The 21,044-nt window shown below is 40.9% G+C and overlaps 1 protein-coding gene across 2 annotated transcripts in view; it reads right to left on the bottom strand.

Moving 5' to 3' along the window:
• Nucleotides 1-20,285, bottom strand: part of KDM7A (lysine demethylase 7A) — a 61,934-nt gene extending 41,649 nt beyond the window's left edge. For both annotated transcript variants that reach the window (XM_059845967.1, XM_059845968.1), the window contains exon 1: nt 20,117-20,285. In XM_059845967.1, coding sequence (XP_059701950.1) covers nt 20,117-20,232 — 116 coding nt within the window. In that variant the 5' untranslated portion in view covers nt 20,233-20,285. The remainder of the gene's footprint in view (nt 1-20,116) is intronic.
• Between the last annotated feature and the right edge of the window lie 759 nt (nt 20,286-21,044).

Here is a 21,044-nt window from a genome sequence, read left to right as displayed (position 1 = left end):
CACATGAAAGAAAATATTCTGTTACTTCCTCTCTTCTTTGTCTTTCTAAAATGATTGTTAAACGGTCATCTCCTTATTCTTTAGCAATCTTATGATATACCTTTTACTATCAAGCCTTAATATTGAATTTCAAATCATCAAGGATGAGAGCTATTTCTATTAATATACTGAGCATTATAGCAAATTTTTCATTTTACCTGTAATAAGGTCTGCACTTGCTACTTTCAGTCCTAATCTGTTTGAGCACAACAAAGGAAAAAAACAAAAAAAAAAATATAGCCATTATTGCCAAAATTAGTTAGTGAACTTGCAAGTTTTGCAAACATTAGCTTCTCCTACTCCATTCCAAGAATGCAAATAAAAGTATAGGGTAGGAAATCTGTCTGGCAGATTTTAAGGAATTCTGGTTAGTCTTTTAATTTAAGCCTATGCTTTGCAAGTGGGAAAAGGATGCCAAGGCAGTATTTACAGGTTAAAACAATGGAAGCACTAAAGATGTCACTGCCACAACCAGCCACATCTGCCACTTGTTAAGGGACAATATTAAAATGTTTAATTAGGAAGAGAAAGACAAAGTCAGTGTGACAATACTATGGACAAACTCCATACCATCCCACAGCACAAGAACAGATGAAAAAACGAAGCTTATTTGAAGAAGAGTTTAAAACTTAAAATAAATGTTGAGCGCTTTTAAAATCTGGACTTTAGGCCAGATAGATTTCCCCTCCAGCCCCACTCTTCAAAATGCATGCAGTTACACCAAAGAAAAGAAAATAGACCAAAAGAAGCTGCAAAGCAACATGAGAGGCCACAAAGAAACAAGGTGTTTTTTTCCATTATCTCTTCATCTTACCGTGATAAGCATGGTAACAGTTTTGGAATCACAATAAACTTACAAGGATTTAATTCAGAAATGAAATAAGTTTTGAAAAGGACAAACTTCTATACACTAGATACTGAATTACTGCTTTAAATTACAAAAAAAAAAACCCAAGAGGTTTTGCTTTTGCCATATTCACTTCGCAAAACAAAATGCCTTTTAAAAGGAAGCAACCAATATCAGACACAACACAAACAACATGTAAAACTGCACTTTAAAATTGTTTTTAAAATAGCAGTTATTCTGTTTTTCTATCTGTAGAAAACTCCCCCGACCTACCCATTTTCTCCAGGAAAGAAAACAAAAAACCAAACCAAAACAATAACAACCAAACAACCCACAATGTTTTAAGATCTGTAGAGAATATGTGCATGTTGCCCAACAGTTTACCGAGTTTTTGTACACATTCACTCACACACATTCCACCATGTTCTTAACTTCAGAAAAATGACATGTAAGCCCAACTCTCACAATGCCTAAAAATATACTAACTTATTAAATATTGCATCATCCTTCAACACAGATAAGAATCCCAAGAAAATTAATGCTGAATGCCATAATATACAAAAAACTCTGACCTTTGACTGCTCAGACACATCTGTTCTGATACTTCCAAAGTCCTAAAAGGCCTTGGTCTACTTATGATTAACCATCAAACTGCACATTAAAAATGTTATTGTTCATTACATAGGTTTAGACTTCCCTAATGTAATTCAACCCTACTACTTTTAAATTATGTAATATTTCTCTGAAATGAGGTATTGCACTAACACAAACATGCAGACAGGTATAACGATCTATTTTGAATTCCAGAGGACCTTCCAAAGGTTCAGACTTCTTGCACCTTCTGAAAAAAAACTTTAAAGTTTGATAGTGATGCTAGTGTTGTACTTTCAGAAAACACATTAAATGGCAACACTCTTGCACATTTTTCTATTGAGAAAGAATTACGTATACTGATTTTCTTTCTCAAGTAACAGTGCTTTTCACTCCCTCAAAGCACAGAGGTTAAAATAAATAAAATCAGTATATGATACCTTGTCAACAAAAGTTTAATTCTAAAGAATAGATTCTGAAATGTAGAAACCTAATAGGAAAATTATGGTCAATGGAACATAATGAAATATGAGTTACATAATGAAATAGATTCAGTTACAAATACAACAAATCTTCTACCTGCATTGAGAAAGTAGCCACATAATCTACATAATCATCATGTTGCCTCAAATCTCAGGAAAAAACAGTGATGTACATTATTTGTAAACTGACTTCTCCATTCCACAATTCCAGTCCAAACAAAACCAAACTGGTATTGTTTTCAAACTCAACACAGTTTTTTTCTAAGATCTGTTTTTAAGTACAGTAAGTTCAATTTATTGAAATTGCTAGAATTAAGGTAAGAGAGAGTTATTACTTTTAGAAAATACTTTGACAACAGAATATTTGGCATAATCAACATGTTCTTATTTCTAACCATTGCTGAAATGCTTGTGTGGAAAGCTGATTTTCCAGACAAGCATTCCATGTAACAATTAGGAATTTAAGCAAAATTAAGTCAAATGACTGTTCAAACTGAAGTCAAATAATTACATGCTCAGAAAATCCAAATAGTTTTATGTGCAAAAATATACATTGAGGTCAAACAACCTTTTCACTGCAATGTATGACTTCTAGGAAGAGATACACAGTCCAAGTTAACCCATAATGGCAGCCACCATAATGTATTTTGTGTAGCAACTTTATGAGAAGTTACTTTTCCTATTCCTGAGAGAGCCAAATTAACATTACTGAAGTACTTTTGATGTACTCCTTCTGTTTAATGCTGTCTATTAAGCATATAGCAAATTCTTCATCCTTCCTATGCCAAATGAGATTTCTACTTATTCTTACCAACCAGACTGAATGGATCAAGCTGCTTTAAAACAGTACTTACAATTAATTCTGTTTGGATCCTTTTAAAAACACTGTTTTACAGAAATGAAGGTCTGAAGGAACCTGAATCTTCTAGTGTAGATTTTGGCAAAATAAGCTGCCTCAAAACAAGCAAAGAAATAAGATTTAAGAAAACTAAAGCAGACCTCAAAACTAAACAACTTGTCAGAGAGCAGAGAAAAAAAGAGACATTTTAAAAGCAGCTGTGATAGCTGAAGGCCTTATTTCAGTGTGAAACCATTGAGAGAAACAAAGATGATACCAGCAAGTGAATCATGACAAGATTCATCTGAAAGTAAGAAAAAATATACATTGATCTGACACAAAGAAATTCTTTTTAGCACTTTAAAACCAATAATCTGTGTAACCCTACACATATGAAGCAAAACACACTGCTCAGGAATTCAGCAAAATTCTCTGCAGCAGTTCAGACTCCTCTTTCTCCATTCATTTTCCCAGCATGGCCAGACTGACAGACCAAAGAGAAGAAGGAACAATAGCCCAATCTGACTTCAGGCACTGTGTCTCAGTGAAGTTGCAACTGCATGAAGCCTGTTGAAATAAATGAAATCTATCCTGTCCTTCCCACAACTGATGCAGGAAAAAGGATTAACATTGGATTTCAATTAATTCTAGGAACACTGGAGTCCCAATTTATCTGACCACAGCCAGCATGAATTTCAGTTCTCGTTATAATGCACTGTGTGTAAAAGCAGTATTAGGTACTATGGGCCCTAAACACACCGAAGAAAACACACATTAGTTATTTGGTTTAGAGAGAGAGGGCTTTGAAAGGGAGAAACAAAAAGAGAGAATAATTGTTTCTGTGTACACTAATGACAAAAGTTTTCTAGGCCATTAAGTATGTTCTTCAATTATATATTTTTATCTCCTACACAAGACTCCAAGTCATCAGCTAACCTCTTCCCCTTAAGATAAAACAGAACCTAGTAAACCGCCCTGATACATAACTACATCTTATTTAGATTATTTGTCTTATTTCAATTCTCAGACAGGGTTATTCTAGACGTGCTTAATAAAAAAAAAAAAAAATCCTGAACTTACAATAAGCAAAAATAAGGTACTTTAAAATAATACTTTCAAATCAGAGGGTTTAAAGGCAAAACTAACACTCTTGTCTGAATCCTATAAAACAAAAAACCAACCACACTTCAAAATCTTTAACCATTTAAAGCAGCCTCCACACCCATCTTGAAACAGATATCTTAACTGAGCACCTCTGTGTGGTTGCATTCTACCAAAGAACAAACTACTACCCAAAACTGCTACCATTATTTCCCCAGAAGAAACAACGAAGAAATCCTAAGCTCTACAGAGGTAATAAAAGGGTGGAAAAGGGAAATCAGTATACAAGTTAATTAAATGTTCACTCATTCAGGAGCAAAGTAACTATGGCAATTTAACACAGCAAATTAAAGCTGCTTATTACATGTCCCTGATTATTAATTACAAGTGTAAAAATAAATATATATATATGCAAAATGGAATAACCATCTCTTAGTGATCAAAAAACATGTGGATGTGCCGCCTGGGGACATGGATTAGTGGGGAACATGACAGTGGTAGTTTAATGGTTAGACTCAAATGATCTTACAAGGTCTTTTCTGACCTTAACAATTCAATGATACACAGTCTACTCTCATTTGCCTGCCTCAACTTATAGATTCTTAGATTTTTGTCCTAATCTTCCTCAGCTCCAACTTGTGCACAGATTCCTGTCAATTCTCACTAGCCATCTCAAAGAAATACTGCATATTATACGGTTTTAAGATCTATTTGCACCCCAACCAAGTCTTTTGACCTAACAGGAAATTCAGTTCCATTTCCAGTGCAGTTTCCTATCAGGTAAAGCAAGGGCCTTTTATACACAGAAGAGACATATTAGTTACTTGTCTCAAAGAGAGAGGGCATTGGAAGAGAAAGAAAAAAAGACAAATTATTAGAATTATAAAAACACACCCTATGAAGAGAACTGAGGTCTAATCCCAAATGACAAACAAATTACATGACACAGCTTGTATTGATTCAATGGCTTGCAGCTCCTGGAAGAGGGCAGGTTACCCACTCCCTTCCAAGCAAGCACCCCCATTTCCCTTCCCTGCAATGGCCCTGACACTTGTCTGCTTACAAGACAACCTGGTTTTATTCACTAATCTGACAGAAACTAACCTAGCCAGTCTTTTGCCTGTTTATCAAGTCACAGTTGAGAGGCAACTGTGAGAGGCAATCCATGAGAGAGGGAAGAGGACTATGTAACCTGGAGAGAAGGGTACGGGAAGTAGGACTGCTCCTCTCAGCAGTGGAAGTCACTAGACCTGGCTGGGCCTACTGTTGGGACTTCATTATTCACTAAGACTCAGAACCTCCTGTGGATTAACAGATACACTGCCAATAACTTACCAGTAAGATTGCAGGGAACATCCCTGCCTACACCTGAAAAGCCTCCTCAACTTTAATCATACACCTGTACCACATCAAGAGAGGCATTATTGAGTCAAAGAGACCCATACATTGGCTCTAGATGTCGTATGTGAACCAAGGTTTTCTTAGCACAGCATTAAGATGGTCTTAGTCTGGCTTCTTTTAGGCATCCTTCTCTGATGAAGTGTCTAATCAGTTCCTTGAGTCCAGGTATCTGTAGCTCCAGCTACTGCAGTAGCTAAGGCAAGTACCCGGCAGGTGTATGACATTATGCCACTACCAATGTATTATTTGCCTACAAAAATTCTTTCCAGTAATGCACTGAAGTACAACAGGAACTATAAAACAAATAATCCAAACAGTTTGGAAGCTACATTTCTAAACCACATCAAACATGGTTTTCTGTAAAGCAGGAGAGGATCAAAAGGACAAGCCTTCAGCTAAATTCCCACCTTCTCGTTTGAGAGACATGAGGACCACTCTGAAGTGGGAAGATACATGTGTTTTTTAGAGACTGATCAAACCAAAATCTCCCTCATGGTTCTCGCATACTCTCAGCAGTACCTAAATTCCATAATTACCTACATCAAAGTCTCACAAAAAAACCATTTATTATATCATTTTTATGTAACAAGTATCTCTAATAGTTCAACCACCTCTTTTAGGCAATCTGCACTCTAAGCATTTTTTAATCCATTTGGGAATTTTTTGCTATTTCTCCAGCAGCTCCATCTCCTTCTCAACAGCTAGAAGTGTTGAATGTTCCTCATCTACAAAGTGCACGGACTGCAGACTCCTACAGAGAGAGTACAAGCTGGTTATTCTGGTTGTCTAATAAAGATGAGTTGTTTACAAAGATCATGTTGCTTAATAAAGATGAGCTGTTTAAAAAGATTGTGAAGCCTGACAAGTACTATCAGCACTGTTATTTTATGCAATGCACAGTCTACAAAGCTTACAACATCCCTAGTAACACTGTCAGTAGACACCATCAGATCTGTCTTGTTCTCAAGTATCTCAAGTGATAAAAAAAGATTTGGAGGTGAACAACAACAAACCCACAATGACTTCCTGGCCTGAGGGGATTGATTAGGACACTTACGATTGAAATGGCACAGTGTAAAAACAATTGAAAAATGATGTCAGGAATGATTTGAAAATAGGACTTTTTGCTAACAACATTAGGAGGTACATTCTTCTGTCTCCCACATTCTAGCACCAGCAACCAATATTGGCACAACCTTAAAATTCTATTACTGCAAATCCCTTATTCTTGAGCTACAGTGTGTCTGTTTGCTTCCTTTACAGCCTGCAGCAACAGCAAACTTGGCTTCAGCCTGCTTTACACACCTTTAAATTGGCTCCTTACACCAAAAACACTTTACCACCTAACTGGGTTAAAAAAATTTCTTAGCCAGATTGGTTTTAAAGACCTCCTGGAGCCATCTACTAAGTAACTTAACACTCATAGTAGCATTTAGAGCCTCTACAGCTGTACCTGAAATAAAGCTTCCTTTGCCTTCAAAATTCAACTCATTAAATACCTCTCCTTTAAGAAAAATAAAAAATGAAAAATAAAAATAAAGCACATTTTTCAACTCATCTTCTTCTCAACTGAGTAATTCTTCCTCCAGCCTTCAATATTTTTCAGACATTGCTAGGGACTTTTTAGCACGCTTTTTATTAAGCTGAACAATTTCTGAATCTTCTGATCACAACACAAAAATTTACACGATGCCTCCTATAGCTTTGAAACACCTTACTTGTATAAGGCGAATAGATTTGCAGTCAATAGCAAATAGAGGCAGATGCTTCATTTCTGAAGAAATCTGAGAGCAAACTGGCTCATCTCTAGCTCACCATGCTCGTTTCAAAAGCAGATGGAGTATCTGATTACATTAACTTCTATTTAAGCTATGATACAAGCAAACTGTTTCAGATACACAGATAATGAGTCTAAATATCAGATGTTACACTGGCTGGCTGGCAGAGCAGTAAGTAGAAAAAGCTCCTTCAATCAACTAGATAATGCCTGTAATTTAGAGATCTTTATTGGATTCTCAGCTGCTTATAGAGGTCCAGAGAGGCATGCTGGTCAAAACTGCACCCATGCAGTCCATAACATATCAAGAAGTTACTTTTATACATTATTCTAGCTACAGGAATCTAACAGTTCAATCCTTTTCAGATGGAATTAATGAAGCACAGTAATTTCTAGACCATGTGGAAACTTCAAATAGTGAAGAACAAAGCTAAAAAGAGTTTGGGGGTTGAGATACATCAGCACTTAATTCTATCTGCATCCATTATTTTTATTCTGGATATAATTGGACATACTGATTTTAATCTAAAATTCTTATGAGTTCAGATCCAGGTTACCAAAACCATTTTTGCTCTACATATGCTATTTAAAGTAATCTGAAGTATTTGCAAAAGCACAAATCCACATGTTTCAATCTAAATTTGACACACACACACATTTAGAGGTAACCGTGACTTCATAGTCTGTGCTACTCAGCTCCAGTGCTTTTATATGGGGAAAAAGAAGATGATTTTATCCATATATCAGTGCACGTGTAGTGCACATATATGTATCTCTTAAAACACCTTCTTCATAGTGGGCAAAATTCCCATGACTCCAACAAGAATGTTCAAAGAAATGCACAGGAAAAATATGAAGCAGAAGGCCTACTGCAAAAGGTCCCCTGGAGATGAATTCTGATTTACCATTCCTATAAAAACTACAGGAGACATTATGGTTCACTGATTGTGAAAAACACAAAATTAATTCTTTGGGAGAAAATTTCTGACCTTATCAATATGTATAAATATCAATGTGTGAAAATTGCCCTGATGGAAGGGGAAAGGTAACAGACAGGACAAATGCCAATGGCCACAGATGAAAGCATATGAAATCCACCTAAACAGCAGGGGAAAAAAAAGAAATTGCAAGAACACAGAAGAAATCATTCATCTATATATGGCTATTAGGGCAATATCCAATTAAAATGCTGGTCCCTAAAGTATAGTTAAATTCAGAAGAAAGCTAACCTCAGAAGTACCTACACTCAGGTAGCACCTCACCACTCACCCAAAAACTCCAGAAGCACCCCCTATTGGGCTCACCCTGTGCTCCCACCCAGCATGTGCCACCTCTGTGGTGTCTAAGCCAGACTGTCCAAGTGCTGGGCCCTAAAATGCTGTTATGAAGGGAGAAGTTACTTTGTTTTTCCAACCAAGATATGCTTATTCAAGTTAATAGAGTTCAAGCCCACACATCTCAGGGGAATGTTCACCTCCAGCTCACTTTTTATGTAAAGATACCCTTTATCTCCCCCACTCAGAACTTCTTACTCTACAGAAAAGTATCCAAGAATTGTGGGCCCTGAAGAGAATGTAACATGACCCCGGCACAAGGGTCTGGTTAAAACCCTTGGACACTGACAAGATTATCTTAAGTTCTGGTCCCTGCTCCTGACATCAGCGAATAAATAGATAAAGTGAGCATGAATTGCAGCACAACATTTTCCAAGTCTTAAGACACATTAGTCCTTTTTTTTTTAGTTTTCAGATTTAATAGTGCTTCCTACAGAAATATAGTAGTCTATCCCGTGGACTACTAATGCACCTGTTTTCCTTTTAAAAAAGGCAGAACTGTCCATTTCTCTAAGTATTTCAGGAACTGGCAAGGACTTGAAATTTGCCAAAGACATGCTGCATACCTGGAAGGCTTTTTGGAGTATAAGTAACACTTAACAGGTGCTGCTTTTCTGGCTTCAACGTGATAATGATGTTTTGCTTTTCTTTACAACCTCCACTAACATAATGTGAAAGTGCCAAAGAGGTTCTTCTTCGATAATTAGCAAAAAGTAGTAAATACTTGACAGAAGAATAATCTTTTACCAGAAGTGTTTCCTAGATTTAGAGGTCAATGATCTCTAAAGAGCCTTTAATGAGTTTGACATATTGCTGAATATGAACTATTAAGCTATTTTCTTACAATTCAATTACAGGAGAAAAGTTTATTTATCAGTTTGTTTATATTACATAGCACCAGCTATGAAACTGAAACTAAAAATACTAAAAAATAAAATTTAAAAAAAATTCCCCAACCTTACAATGTAATTTGTAGTACATCAATTTAAATACACCCAGAGTCTTTAAAAAGACATCTTTTCTCCTTTATCAATTTGAGACATAGAGTTACATAAGACAACCTCAAACTATGTATTTATCTTCAGAAAATGCAGTAATCAAAACTGGACTAGCTGCAGCTGATTCAGGTTAGATTCCATTCAGAGAAAGATACTCAAAGTTACATTTTAAATTTGAATCAATGTTGATCATCACTTCTTATGTTCTGCACACCATAAAGGGGTTTCCAGCCAATCAAAAACTCAACCATGCATTTGTATCAGGAAGTTTTACCAAACCCACTGGCTGCTTTAGAACTTGGATCTTCCTCACATCACTTCAGACTGGTCACTGCAGCAGACATTTTAGCACAGAGGCTTTTTTCAATCACAAATTAATGTTCAAATTTAAAACTTTGCACTCTTGCAGTACAAGTCAATATTCTCCACATATTCTTAGTTGTGATAAGTTTTCTTCACATTGTCTTTACTCTCCTGATCTCTCCATCCAGCTTTTCACCTACAAGACTCCTCACACAAGGCTGCTTACCCCCTTTGTAGATACCCATGTGAACAGAAAAATCTTCTGATCTCAGTTCCAATTTTTCAGACACCGGAAAACCATAAGTTCCATTGAATTATTTTGTGTCTGGTACAGTTTTGAAAAGGATGTATCTACTTTATTCCCATCCTCTTGGCACATAGTCAGTATGTTTCCAACAATGATAATTCCGAGATTTACAGTTTTCCTTCTAAACACATGGCAAGCATATTAAGGGATAGAGCACATTTCCTATCAAAAACTCGTTCCAAAATATTGTGGTGCACAAGCTTCACAGAAAGCTGATGGATTTCTCATGGGCTCAGAGCAATGCACATGCTCACACTAGAAAGATGCTTGTCCAGCTTCCTCAGGTTGGCATAAGAAATAGAATTTTATTTTACTAGGTTAACCAACACATTTATATAAAACATTTATCTGCTACTTCTATCTCCAAATCTCCTATTAGAGGAACAAGAAAAAAAGAAAGGAAAAAAAAATACCAAACCACCACCCCAAAAAATAGATTATTCAAAGCATTTAATAATGTGTCATGAAAACCATGTCAGAGTTTACTATTGTTGCCCTGGAAAGGACTGGAAAACTGCAAACAGAGGCTTTACTGCTTCAAGCTGCTCTGTGGTCCACTAGCAACTACCTGGGAATTTTCCATGTAGCTTGCATTGAGAATTGCCATCACACACTGCAGGGATGCATTCACTTCCCTTCTCAGCACAGGTGTATCAGATGCAGTAAGGAATGCACTGCAGCTCACTCTTAATCACATGGTGTAAATGTACCCGGGGCTGTTTCATGTAGGTTTAGTCCAGACAAACAAGATGTCTCTCAACATCATTTCACTGATCATAATGAAAGGCTAAAGCTTTATTTTTTCCCCATGTTTTACCACTTGTTCATGATATTGGCTTATTTCCTTGTCCCAGTCCCCACACAGCATCACTGTTTCACACATCAAAGAAAAAAAGGTGAATTAGACACAGTGCAACCCTAAGAAAAACAAAGATCCAGCCAAGTAGACACAAGCACTGGCATTCATATGCTGGGAGAATGAAAAAAGGCACAACAGCACTAATGTGCAATAAGCAAACCGGGTTGTAGAGAAATGGCAGATCTCTTCTCTAATATAAGGAACTACCTGCAGGAAAAGACCACTTGTATGCAAAGCATCTTCATAGGAAGCAAGTAACAGCACCTGACATTGAGAGGCTGAACACTGGTACCAATGATATTTTCCTTTCACTATTATACAAGATTTTGTTCCCTCTTACAGTGATAGATCTATCTATTCAGTATCAGAACCAACCAGGAGTAAAAAGGTTTCATCTTCTCTAAAGTGAGGGTTTGAGGTTTTTTTTCATTAGACAATAGCTTTATTTCCACAGTCAAATAAGGCAGGAAATAGAATGCTCAGTATATTCTCACTGGCGATGCTAGTTGAGCTATCAATTCCAAAAACTGAAGGGAAATTAGAATCTGCCCTTACAGGTAAAATATACAAGTCAGGAGGTAACATTTGCAGGAAGTCTTCAGAGCTGCACCTTTGCTTCAGCAATTTCTCATCTACTCAAATGATACTCTAACCCTAGTTCATATCTAAATCCTTCAAGCACAAGCTAGCTGACCATGCTGGAAGTAGAAGGTACAGCCAAGGCATCTGCTTTCACTCAGTTCTCAAGTGCTAAATAAGCACTTCTCAGCAAGGACATCAGGCCAATCACTCAATACTACAGCTGCTCCAGCTGTTCTCAGCGAGAGTAAGAACAGCATTCTGAACTACTTCTGTGATACTCATCCCATCAGGGCGCACACTTTACTGCAGTGTTAGGAGATGCAAAGGGATGCCCTGAGATGTCCTAGCTGCTCCAACAGGAGAGCACAGCATCAGAGGCAGCAAGTTGCTGCTCACCTGTGCCTCACACTGATGGGTCCTCTGGGCAGACAAATACCACAGTCGGAAGGTAGCTTGAGATTTAAGAGACTACATGTGCACACCAGTTTTCTTGACATGGTTTTGGTCCTCTGTTACATAAGCAATAGAAGCACAGAGAAATACCTAGGACAGAGTGGGCTTGAGGCTGTGATATGTCAGCACTGCACACTTCCATGAAATAAGGGATAACACTCTGCTGAGGGGGCAGACTGTCAATATTTTCCTGAGCACAGCACCCCATTAGCACAGCTACCTTGCTTCTGGTACTGTTCTAGACTGCTCTGTACAGCACTCTGCACCTCAGAGATGTGCCCAGCAGTATCCTGAAAGCCCTGTGTTGACTTGCAACACCTCATTTCTCTTCTTCTGCTTGCTCTTAACACCAAGTTTTGCAAGTCAACAGCATGATGTAATCCTTCAGCGAAAAGATCCAAATATTCTTGTTATTGAAACAAAACTAAAAATCTGTATGTTGAGCAAGACAACCAGAGGTCTTACAAGTACTGCTGGGTAATAAGATACAGCAATTTCTTTGGCTGCTCTTCATTTATCTCATCTGGACTTAATTTATTGGCAAACATCAATATTCCAAAAGAAGAATGTCATTCTCTTTAGAAAAGACAGCCTGATAAGTGGTAAGAATGACAGAACAGAGCAATCACATATCTTCAATATCAAAGATTCCATTTCTCAGAGAGTCACCTTTCCTTGCACTCATTTTCATGAAGAGAGCTTTAAGAGCCTTTAAGTGAATAAAGTATTCATGTAAATGGAACAAACACAATTAAATTTACGAAATTAATTTCCCAGCCTAGCTACAATGTCAGCTGACAGTTTCAGATGAAAATAAATAGACATCAGACCACAATATATTAAAAATCTAGAACAATCATACTTATTCCAATTGGCTTTTAAGACAGAATAATGTGGGAGGATTTTAAAAAAAAACTTTCTTGCTTTTGTGGCGAACATCAGCATTTATGCCTGCCTGAGCAACAATGAACAGTATTTTCAAAAAGAAACGCCCATTTTGAAGTCTACTTTAGTTAATGCTGAAGTAATGGAGAAAACCGTATTAAATATTAATTCCATTCAAAAGCAGAATTGACCTGAAGAGGGTTACCAGCCACATAAATCCATATTACCACCACACAACAGACATCTCAAGACAATTCATACTCCATAGATTGTTAGTTCTGTGTATTCATGAGCTAATGTTGTAATACATTAGAAACAACTGACAAAATGAAAAATAGCTCAGCTTTTTAAAAGCTATATATTTCACTAAAATACCTCTCATATGTTGATAATAAAGGAATAGCAATGATGTTAACTGAAATTTCATACTTGAGCAATGAGACAAAGGTAACATTTGAGCATGTTTATGGTTTTAAGTATGTGCATTGCACCTATGGAAATCTTTACTGATTACTCAGAGCTGTTTTGAGACAATGGTATTTTATTTTACAGTGATGTAGGATGTAGGGAAAGTACAAATAGTTACATGAAGAGTATTAGTTCATCTTCAATTTGGGCAGACTGTCACGTGAATGGAAGGGAGACACTATTATTGCATTATCTTTCAAAAAAATGCAGAAAGTGCACACAAACTGCACTGATCATAAAAAAAACCAAACTGCTACTGAATATGAAAACCATCCAAAAAAAAAAAAGCTAGAAACCACAAATGAAGAATGAAAACAAAATTAATGTGATTTTGCCCACTGGCAGTTAACAGAGTGATACTCCACTGTAAAGCTTAAGCCATTTTACTGCGAATGTGCTGCTCTAAGAATGCATCATTATCAGCAGATCAAGATAAGTTTAAAATAAAAAGAATATATTTCATGTTCTGCACTGCAGCACCTAGTAGGTATATACAGAAATTAGGTGCACCAAGCATCAGTCCACCAAGCAGACTCCTATCACATCTCTAGTTCTTAGATACCGAAGTCACAAAGCTGAACCTTCTGAAAATATCTGAATTCCTCAAATCACTTATGTATTAAACATAAAGGGAAAGGAAGATACTGAAGTGCTTCATAAACATCAACAAATAACATTTCAGAATATAAAATCATCATAAATTAACTAGCTAATAAAAAATTCACTGTTAAATTACACATAGAGTGTCTTCATTTGCACAGTCAAGACCAAAACAAAACAATTATACCAGAAATATAGGTGAACTATAATATTACAGAAAATTAGAGGTAGTGTTTAAATAACTAAATCTGATTCTCTTTTAACTAACACTGAAAAGGTAATAATTTAGAAATTAGAACTATTACCATTAAATAACTGCTTACAAACTCACTAGAATCTTGTTGGACTCTCATTTAAAAAGCTGAATTGTGTACCATTCAGTTCTCTTACACATCTTTATTGGACAATACGTTTTTTTCTTGTCCTAGTTACTTTATCAGAAGGCATAAGCTAAACCATCTATGTTTTCTTCCAGAACAAAGGAAAAAAAAAATACAAAATTACAGATCTCAAGGAAAGGAGTGTTAACTTTCAAAGTACACTTCCAATAAAGCCAGTTCTTCAAGAAAACCATAAAGAAAAACTTGCACACAGTTTTACATGTTATTACATAGTTTCAAAAACTGAAGCAATTTGAAGTCTTGCAACTCTTCAGTGCTTATTATGGTAGAACACATCAAACTTTAATATATATTAATAAGCCTTCCCACTTCACAGATGGGAACCAAGAGGGAAAAAATGGTTTGTCCAAACGAAGAATATAAAAGGATTGGAAACAGACATCCAGTTACACAAGTGCTAGTCTGGCATCCTCATTATAACAAGTTTCTTTTCAGTTTAACCAAAACTGTTTCAGCTTTTGTATTGTTAGAAGAGCTTGAAGTCACTTCAAGTTACTTAATTCTTTGGCAGAGGGCACCACAGCTCATTGGACTGAAGTTGAGACTTCCATCTTACTTCTGAGGAAGCATGGCTAAGCCAAGGAAAAGTAAGATTAAACACATCAGCTTTCCCTTGAGATCTAAAACACTTCCCTAAGATCCACCAAATTGCCACATGAAGAATTTAAGGCTTATACATCACAAGAGCCAGAAAGTCAACTTCAAAGTTCTCTGGTGCCAGACCAGAACTCTGTTGACCAGACAAGGATTTGTTGATTCAGTTCAAGTCCCTGAATGTTTCTAACTACAAGGACTTAATTTTCTGTAAAGAGAAGGTCTGCACCAGAAAATGTTTGTAAGCAGTCTCTTTGCAACCTCCACATTCCCAGGACAGGAGCACTACCATGCCTGGTCCTCCAACTCCATGACAGACAGCAGAGCTTTGCCTACCCTGGCAAACAGATGATGTTCTGGGGTTGTGGTCCTGCAGCTGCACCCTTGGACCCCACTGGATGAGCAACTGGGCCCGGGCAGAATCACACATGGTGACTGAGGCACAAAAACAAGGCTCTACAAAACTGGGTGAGCTATCAATCCCAAAGTGGGCAGTGAGGAAAAAATGAGCAACTCTTCCATCTTTTCCCACCAGTATCACCTCCAACAACACATTCCTTCAAGTGTTTTGCAACACTCTAGGACTCATCCTAGCCTTTGACAAGCCCACTCAACTCAGTAACCCAACAAAAAGCTAACCCAGCAAGAGAATGGGCTCTGTCAGTTTTCTGAGCAGAGTTGATTTATCAATCAGGCAAGGACTGAACCAGCAAAAGAGGAATTATAGTAGCACACAGCCAGGAGCAGGACAGCCTCTTTCAGCAGCAAAGAGTTAGCAAAGCCCATCGTGCAGAACCTCATGTATAAAGCTCCAAAACAAAGAACCAATTCAGGAAAAGTAGTCACTATAGCACTTGCATTTCCTTCTTTTCTTAAGGAGAAAGCCTGCCTTCAGAGTACAAATCAGTGTGTTCAGACAGACCTGTACCATGGAACCTAACAGCTGCAAGAGGGAAACCTTGATTTTACATCGAGATCATATTAAGGCAGGGATGAGAAGTTCTGTGTTTCTTCAGAGATCAAACAAAGACACGTTCAAACCCATATGATATCAGAAAAAAGATGTTCTATGTGAACTTCCCTCAGATGTGACTTTGGCACTGAATTTTTCCTTCATGAGAGGAAAAAAGGCCCCAAGGCATCTGCAGCTTGAATGATAATCTTCAAACAGTACCCAAATCACCTTTATTTTCAAATTATGTTGTTAAATGTTTTTTAATAATGACAAAGCTGTAAAAAACATCAAACACTTAATGGCAAAATACCACCAATGAACTGCTGTAGGAAAGGGCAAAGTTAATTCTTTCTAGATTACAAAATACAAAATTAATCCTGAGAGTAAGAGTTATCAATTTAAAAACAATTCCATATAAATTTAATCAATTTGACTTTGCTTTGCAACAGAAGCATGTACATAAGTACACTACATACAGATGAGTGCTGTACTTCCCTGACTGCCCTCTAAGCTGCTCAAATTAAATATTTATTTCTGTAAACATAAAACATTTTCTCCTTGAGAGGAAAACACTTAAGTTGACACCATTATGAAATTTTCAGGTGAACTACTAATTTTGAACAACAACAAAAAACGGATGCTCTCCCTTTCTTATACCCCATTGCTCTAACTTTGAAGAGTAAAATATTTCCTTTGTTTAATTAAAAAGAAATTTTTACATTACACCTTTTTGTAATGTAAAAGTACATTAGAAAGGTTGCAGGCATTTCAAAAGGCAGAGATCTGTAACTGAAATGCACACATTTGATAATTTCTTAACCTATTCACCATTGAGACATGCTAGAAGTTCACTGTATGTTTGTTGAGAAACAAAACATCCCCAGAAAACTGCAACACACAGGAGTTCATAGGGGCACCTTCATTTTTAATTCTCAGTTTACCTGACTGACTTCTCCACACTCCTTTACAACTAGTACAGTACCAGTGCAGCTTTACAAAGCCAGCCTCCTCAAAAGGCCAATTATACAGTGCTTTACTTCTGAAATACCACAGACAACCTTACACTGTGCAGACAAAAACTGAATTATATGTCTAAACTTCAGTTTGTTCTGACCTGAGATCTAATCTACAGGAATAAATCACATCTATGCAAGGCACAAAAATCTAGTTGAGTACATGTATCATGGACAGAAAAAAGGACAAAAATTTCAACAGGATTTCTGCAAACTTCACAAATATATTTCAAGAACAGAGCTGACTGCAAGAGCAGTTAAAAAAAAAAGATATGTAACTTTGGCACAGAATATATCACAGCAAAAAAACACAAACAAGATGACAGCATGTTGTTAACCTAATAACTGAGGCAAAGCATCAAAAAACAAAGGAAGGCAGAGACAGCACAAGAAGTATCATAGAATGACATGTATCATTTGAAGATGAAACCAAGAAATTAAAGAGGTTTCAAGAGCTACAGAACAGATCCAAGAAAAAGTTGAACACACGGAGCAGCATAAAAGACTTCTTATGCTTCATTCTAGCTGGAGTATATTCTAGACAAGTCAGAAAGCGGGAATCAGCTTAATGTAACATTTTCATTTAAAGCAGATAAAATGATGGGGAAAACACAAAAATTGTGTAAAATATAAATTGATTTGCACGTTTGAAAGCTTTGACAGTTTGTCACATCTAAAGCTCCGTAGTCTCTGCACTCTTGCAAGCCATTCAGGAAGGCGACGAAGCCTCAAACAGCGCTCAGGCACCCGTGTTACGCTCTTTTGTTCACGAGGGGTAATTACACCAGACTGTGGCTGGATGTTAGGCCCACTCAGAGAGTAACTGAAACCCACAAAGCAGGTTCACAGCCTTGCCAGGCATAACAAAACATTTGCTTTAACACAAACATTTGCCAAAAGCAATAAAATGCATATTTCATAATACTAATATATTGATAACAGCAAACCAAAGTACAAATCATTTGAAGACAGAGAGTGCAAGAAGAACACATAGGAAAAAAAGAAATCACATAAAAATTTGAAGGGACTAAGTAACAATCTGCCAGAACAGACTTTGTACAGCCTCCACTGTACTGTTCAGGCACCCTCTTGACTATACACAGGAAGGCAGCAAAGAGTCCATAATCCAATAACATGTGCTAGGTATCATGCTAGCACACCACAGCCTGGGTTTATGTTTCTTAAGACAGAACACACATCAGTCCCATTCCACAGGCCAGGGAAAAATAATTTTAAAAAAATAAAATCAAGAACACATGAAACTAAGAAGTTTACCAAAAACTTCAAGATTTGAGAGTGTGTCTGTTTCTTTCACAAGCTACGTAACTGTCTTCAGACACTCTTAAAGCAAGGGGAAAGGCACCCCCAGAGCAGACCACAGCTGGCAGGAGGCAATGCATCTCCCAAAAACCTGCCCCTTAGTCATGAGACTGGGTGAGCATGCAACTAAATCCCAAAGCAGCATGGCTGTTGGCAGCTCTTGCTGGCCTGCTTGCTTATTTTCCACTCTTAGGGTTTCAGACTATCAAGGCAGTTCAGTGCTAGCAGGCTTCTTCTACCCATTACATGACAGAGCTCAGTCACAGGAACCTGTGGGGAGCTTTTTGCACACCAAGATCCAAGAAAGCTACCAAGTGGTCTGTCCCACCTTTAGATCAGGCAATGCTTTCCTCCTTCTAACAGTTTCAGAAATTTAGTTCACCCATACCCCAGCAATACTGATGCACAAAGGCTGGCATTTAAGTTATGCCTGCATGGAACCCAAGCAATTGCCAGGACATTCTGAAAGAGCAACTACACAAATGCAGAAGAAGACCTGGAAGAGAAAGAACCTGTAACCCCACAAACACTTCAGGCAATGCCTGCACCTTCATTGCAGGCAGTGACCGAGTTCTGACAGACTTGAATTAAGCTGCTGGAACCCAGAAGAGCTGCTGTGTGTCTCATTCTAAACAACAGTACAGGCAAGAGTAGTAGCAGTCTAGTTAAAAATATTAATGAGAGGTTGTTTATAATGTACAACAATCCTGCTTTGCCAGTTTTTATGGTTTACAAAGTCCTTTTCACATTTTCTATTATACTGCAGTCTGAGACGGGAGAATCCCATGTACAAAGAACAAATCAAACAAGTAAACATCTGAAACGCTGCGAGCCTTCCTTTCCTCCTAAAACGTGGCAACAAAACACCCGTGTGTAACAATTACTATTAAGTAACACCTAAATACGCAACCTACTTTCGGTCGGCGTTTGTCTTTGGCCGTTTGAGGGGAAGAAACAGGAAAACAAATGAAGGGACAACAAACCCAAACAACTACGACCCCGCGCACGGCCCCCGCTGCTGCGCTGCAAGCGCCGGGCCCGGCGGGCAGGCTCGGGGGGCGGCGGTGCGGACCCTGGCCGGCAGGGGGCGCGGCGCAGGCGGCCGGCGCTGTTGTTGTTGCCGCTCGGGGTATTTAAACGCCGGGCTGTCAATCACGGGCGCCGCGCGCTCCCCGGCGCTCCCCGCACGGCGGGGGCGGCACCGAGCGGCCCCGCAGCCCCGGCCCGGCCGAGCCGCCGCCGCCACCGCCGCGGGCCCCCAACTTGCTCCTTTGTTTAACTGCCCGTGAATCCCCTCCGCCGCCGCTTCCTCCCGCTCGCAGCGGCTGCCGACGGGCCTTTTATTATTCACGCGCTCGGCTCGCAAAACACACGCGCGGCGGCGGCGTCCGCTCGGGACCGGGCTGGAAACGTCAAAGCGGCGAGAGGCGCGGGGCGACCCTCTTTCTCCGCATCCGCCGCCCCGCGAACAAAACGCACGGGCAGCCCGGAGCTCGCACCCGGCCGGGGACAGCCCCGGTGTCCGCACTTCTCCGCCGGGAGACCGCCCTGTCCCGGGAGAGACCCCCCGGGGGCGCGGGGGGACACGCGACACCTCTGCAGAGTCGGCACAACTTCGGGGTGACTTCGGCCCCGCCAGCCCCGCATCTGTTGCTCTTTCGTAACCAGCCCCCCCCCCCCCCCCCCCCGCCTGGCCCGGCCCGTCCGCCCCCTCACAGCCGCGGACCCATGTGCCCGGGGACGGCCGCCGGCGCCGGCACTGTCCCCGCGGCGGGGGGGGGGGGGGGGGGGGGGGGGGGGGGTAGCCGGACCGGGCGAGCGCCCGCCGCTCCCCCCGTGCTGCCGCCGCGCAGCCATTGTCCCCCCACGGCGGGAGGGGGGAAGGCGACTGCCACCGCCTGTGCCCGGTGCTGCCCGGCGGCTGCCCCGCCGCGCCGCCCGGCCCCAGCGCGGCTCCCGGCGTCTTACCTGCCGTGGAACCAGTCCTTGCAGATGTCGCACTCGATCATGAAGCGGCTCACGTCGTAGGGTTCGCGGCACACGCAGTACACGGGGGTCGCGGCGGCGGCCGTCGCTCCGGCCATCTTTAAAGAACTCCCTGACTGAGCCGCCCGCTCCGCTCCTCCCCGTCCCGTCCCGTTCCCCCCCCGCCCCGCTCCGCTCCCTCCGCCGCGGCCGCGGCGGCGCCGCCAATAACAACAGCGCGCGTGCCGGCCCCGCACGCCGCGCGCGCCCCCCGCTGCCGGCTGGCACGCGCACGGGGCGGGCGGCACGGGAGCGAGCGGACAACAGCGCGCGGGGGCGCGCGCACGTGCGTCACCCGGCCCCCGTGGAGGCGGGAGGAGGAGGAGGACGGGGACGGCAATGGGAGGGGGGTGGGGGGGAAGCACCGCCCCGGCCGCCCCGCCCGGCGACCGTCCCCCCGCGCCTGCGCCCCGCGGAACGGTCCGCGCCCCGCCCCGCGCCGCCAGAAGCGGCGGGAACTGAGCGTGCGCGGGCGGGCCGGGAAGGGAAAGGGCGATTTTCCCCGCTGAGCGCGCGGGGCGGGGCGCGCACGTGCCGCCCCTCCCGGGAGGCGGGCCGCGGGGAGGCACGCGCAGGGACCCGCCCTCCGCGGTGTCACGCGGGGAGGGGCGGGGCGGGGGTGCCGCGAGGACACGGGAGGAGGCGGGCGCGGGACGCGGCGCGCGCCGCCCCCGTCCCCCGTTATGTAACGAGAGTGGCGGCGGCTGGGGCGGCCGGGGCGGCCTGCGGTGCCCTGCAGGGTCCTGCCCCGTCGGGTGCTGGGCCGGTCTGTCCGGACACCCCCCCCGAGGAGCCGGCTGCCCAGCCGGTGTTGCAATGGTTTATTTCTTGTCAAGCTCTCTGCCTACGTGCGCATCATGCGCTGTTCTGT

Source organism: Haemorhous mexicanus, chromosome 5, assembly GCF_027477595.1.
Source record: "Haemorhous mexicanus isolate bHaeMex1 chromosome 5, bHaeMex1.pri, whole genome shotgun sequence".
NCBI lineage: Eukaryota > Metazoa > Chordata > Aves > Passeriformes > Fringillidae > Haemorhous > Haemorhous mexicanus.
This window is presented reverse-complemented; position numbering and strand designations above follow the sequence as displayed.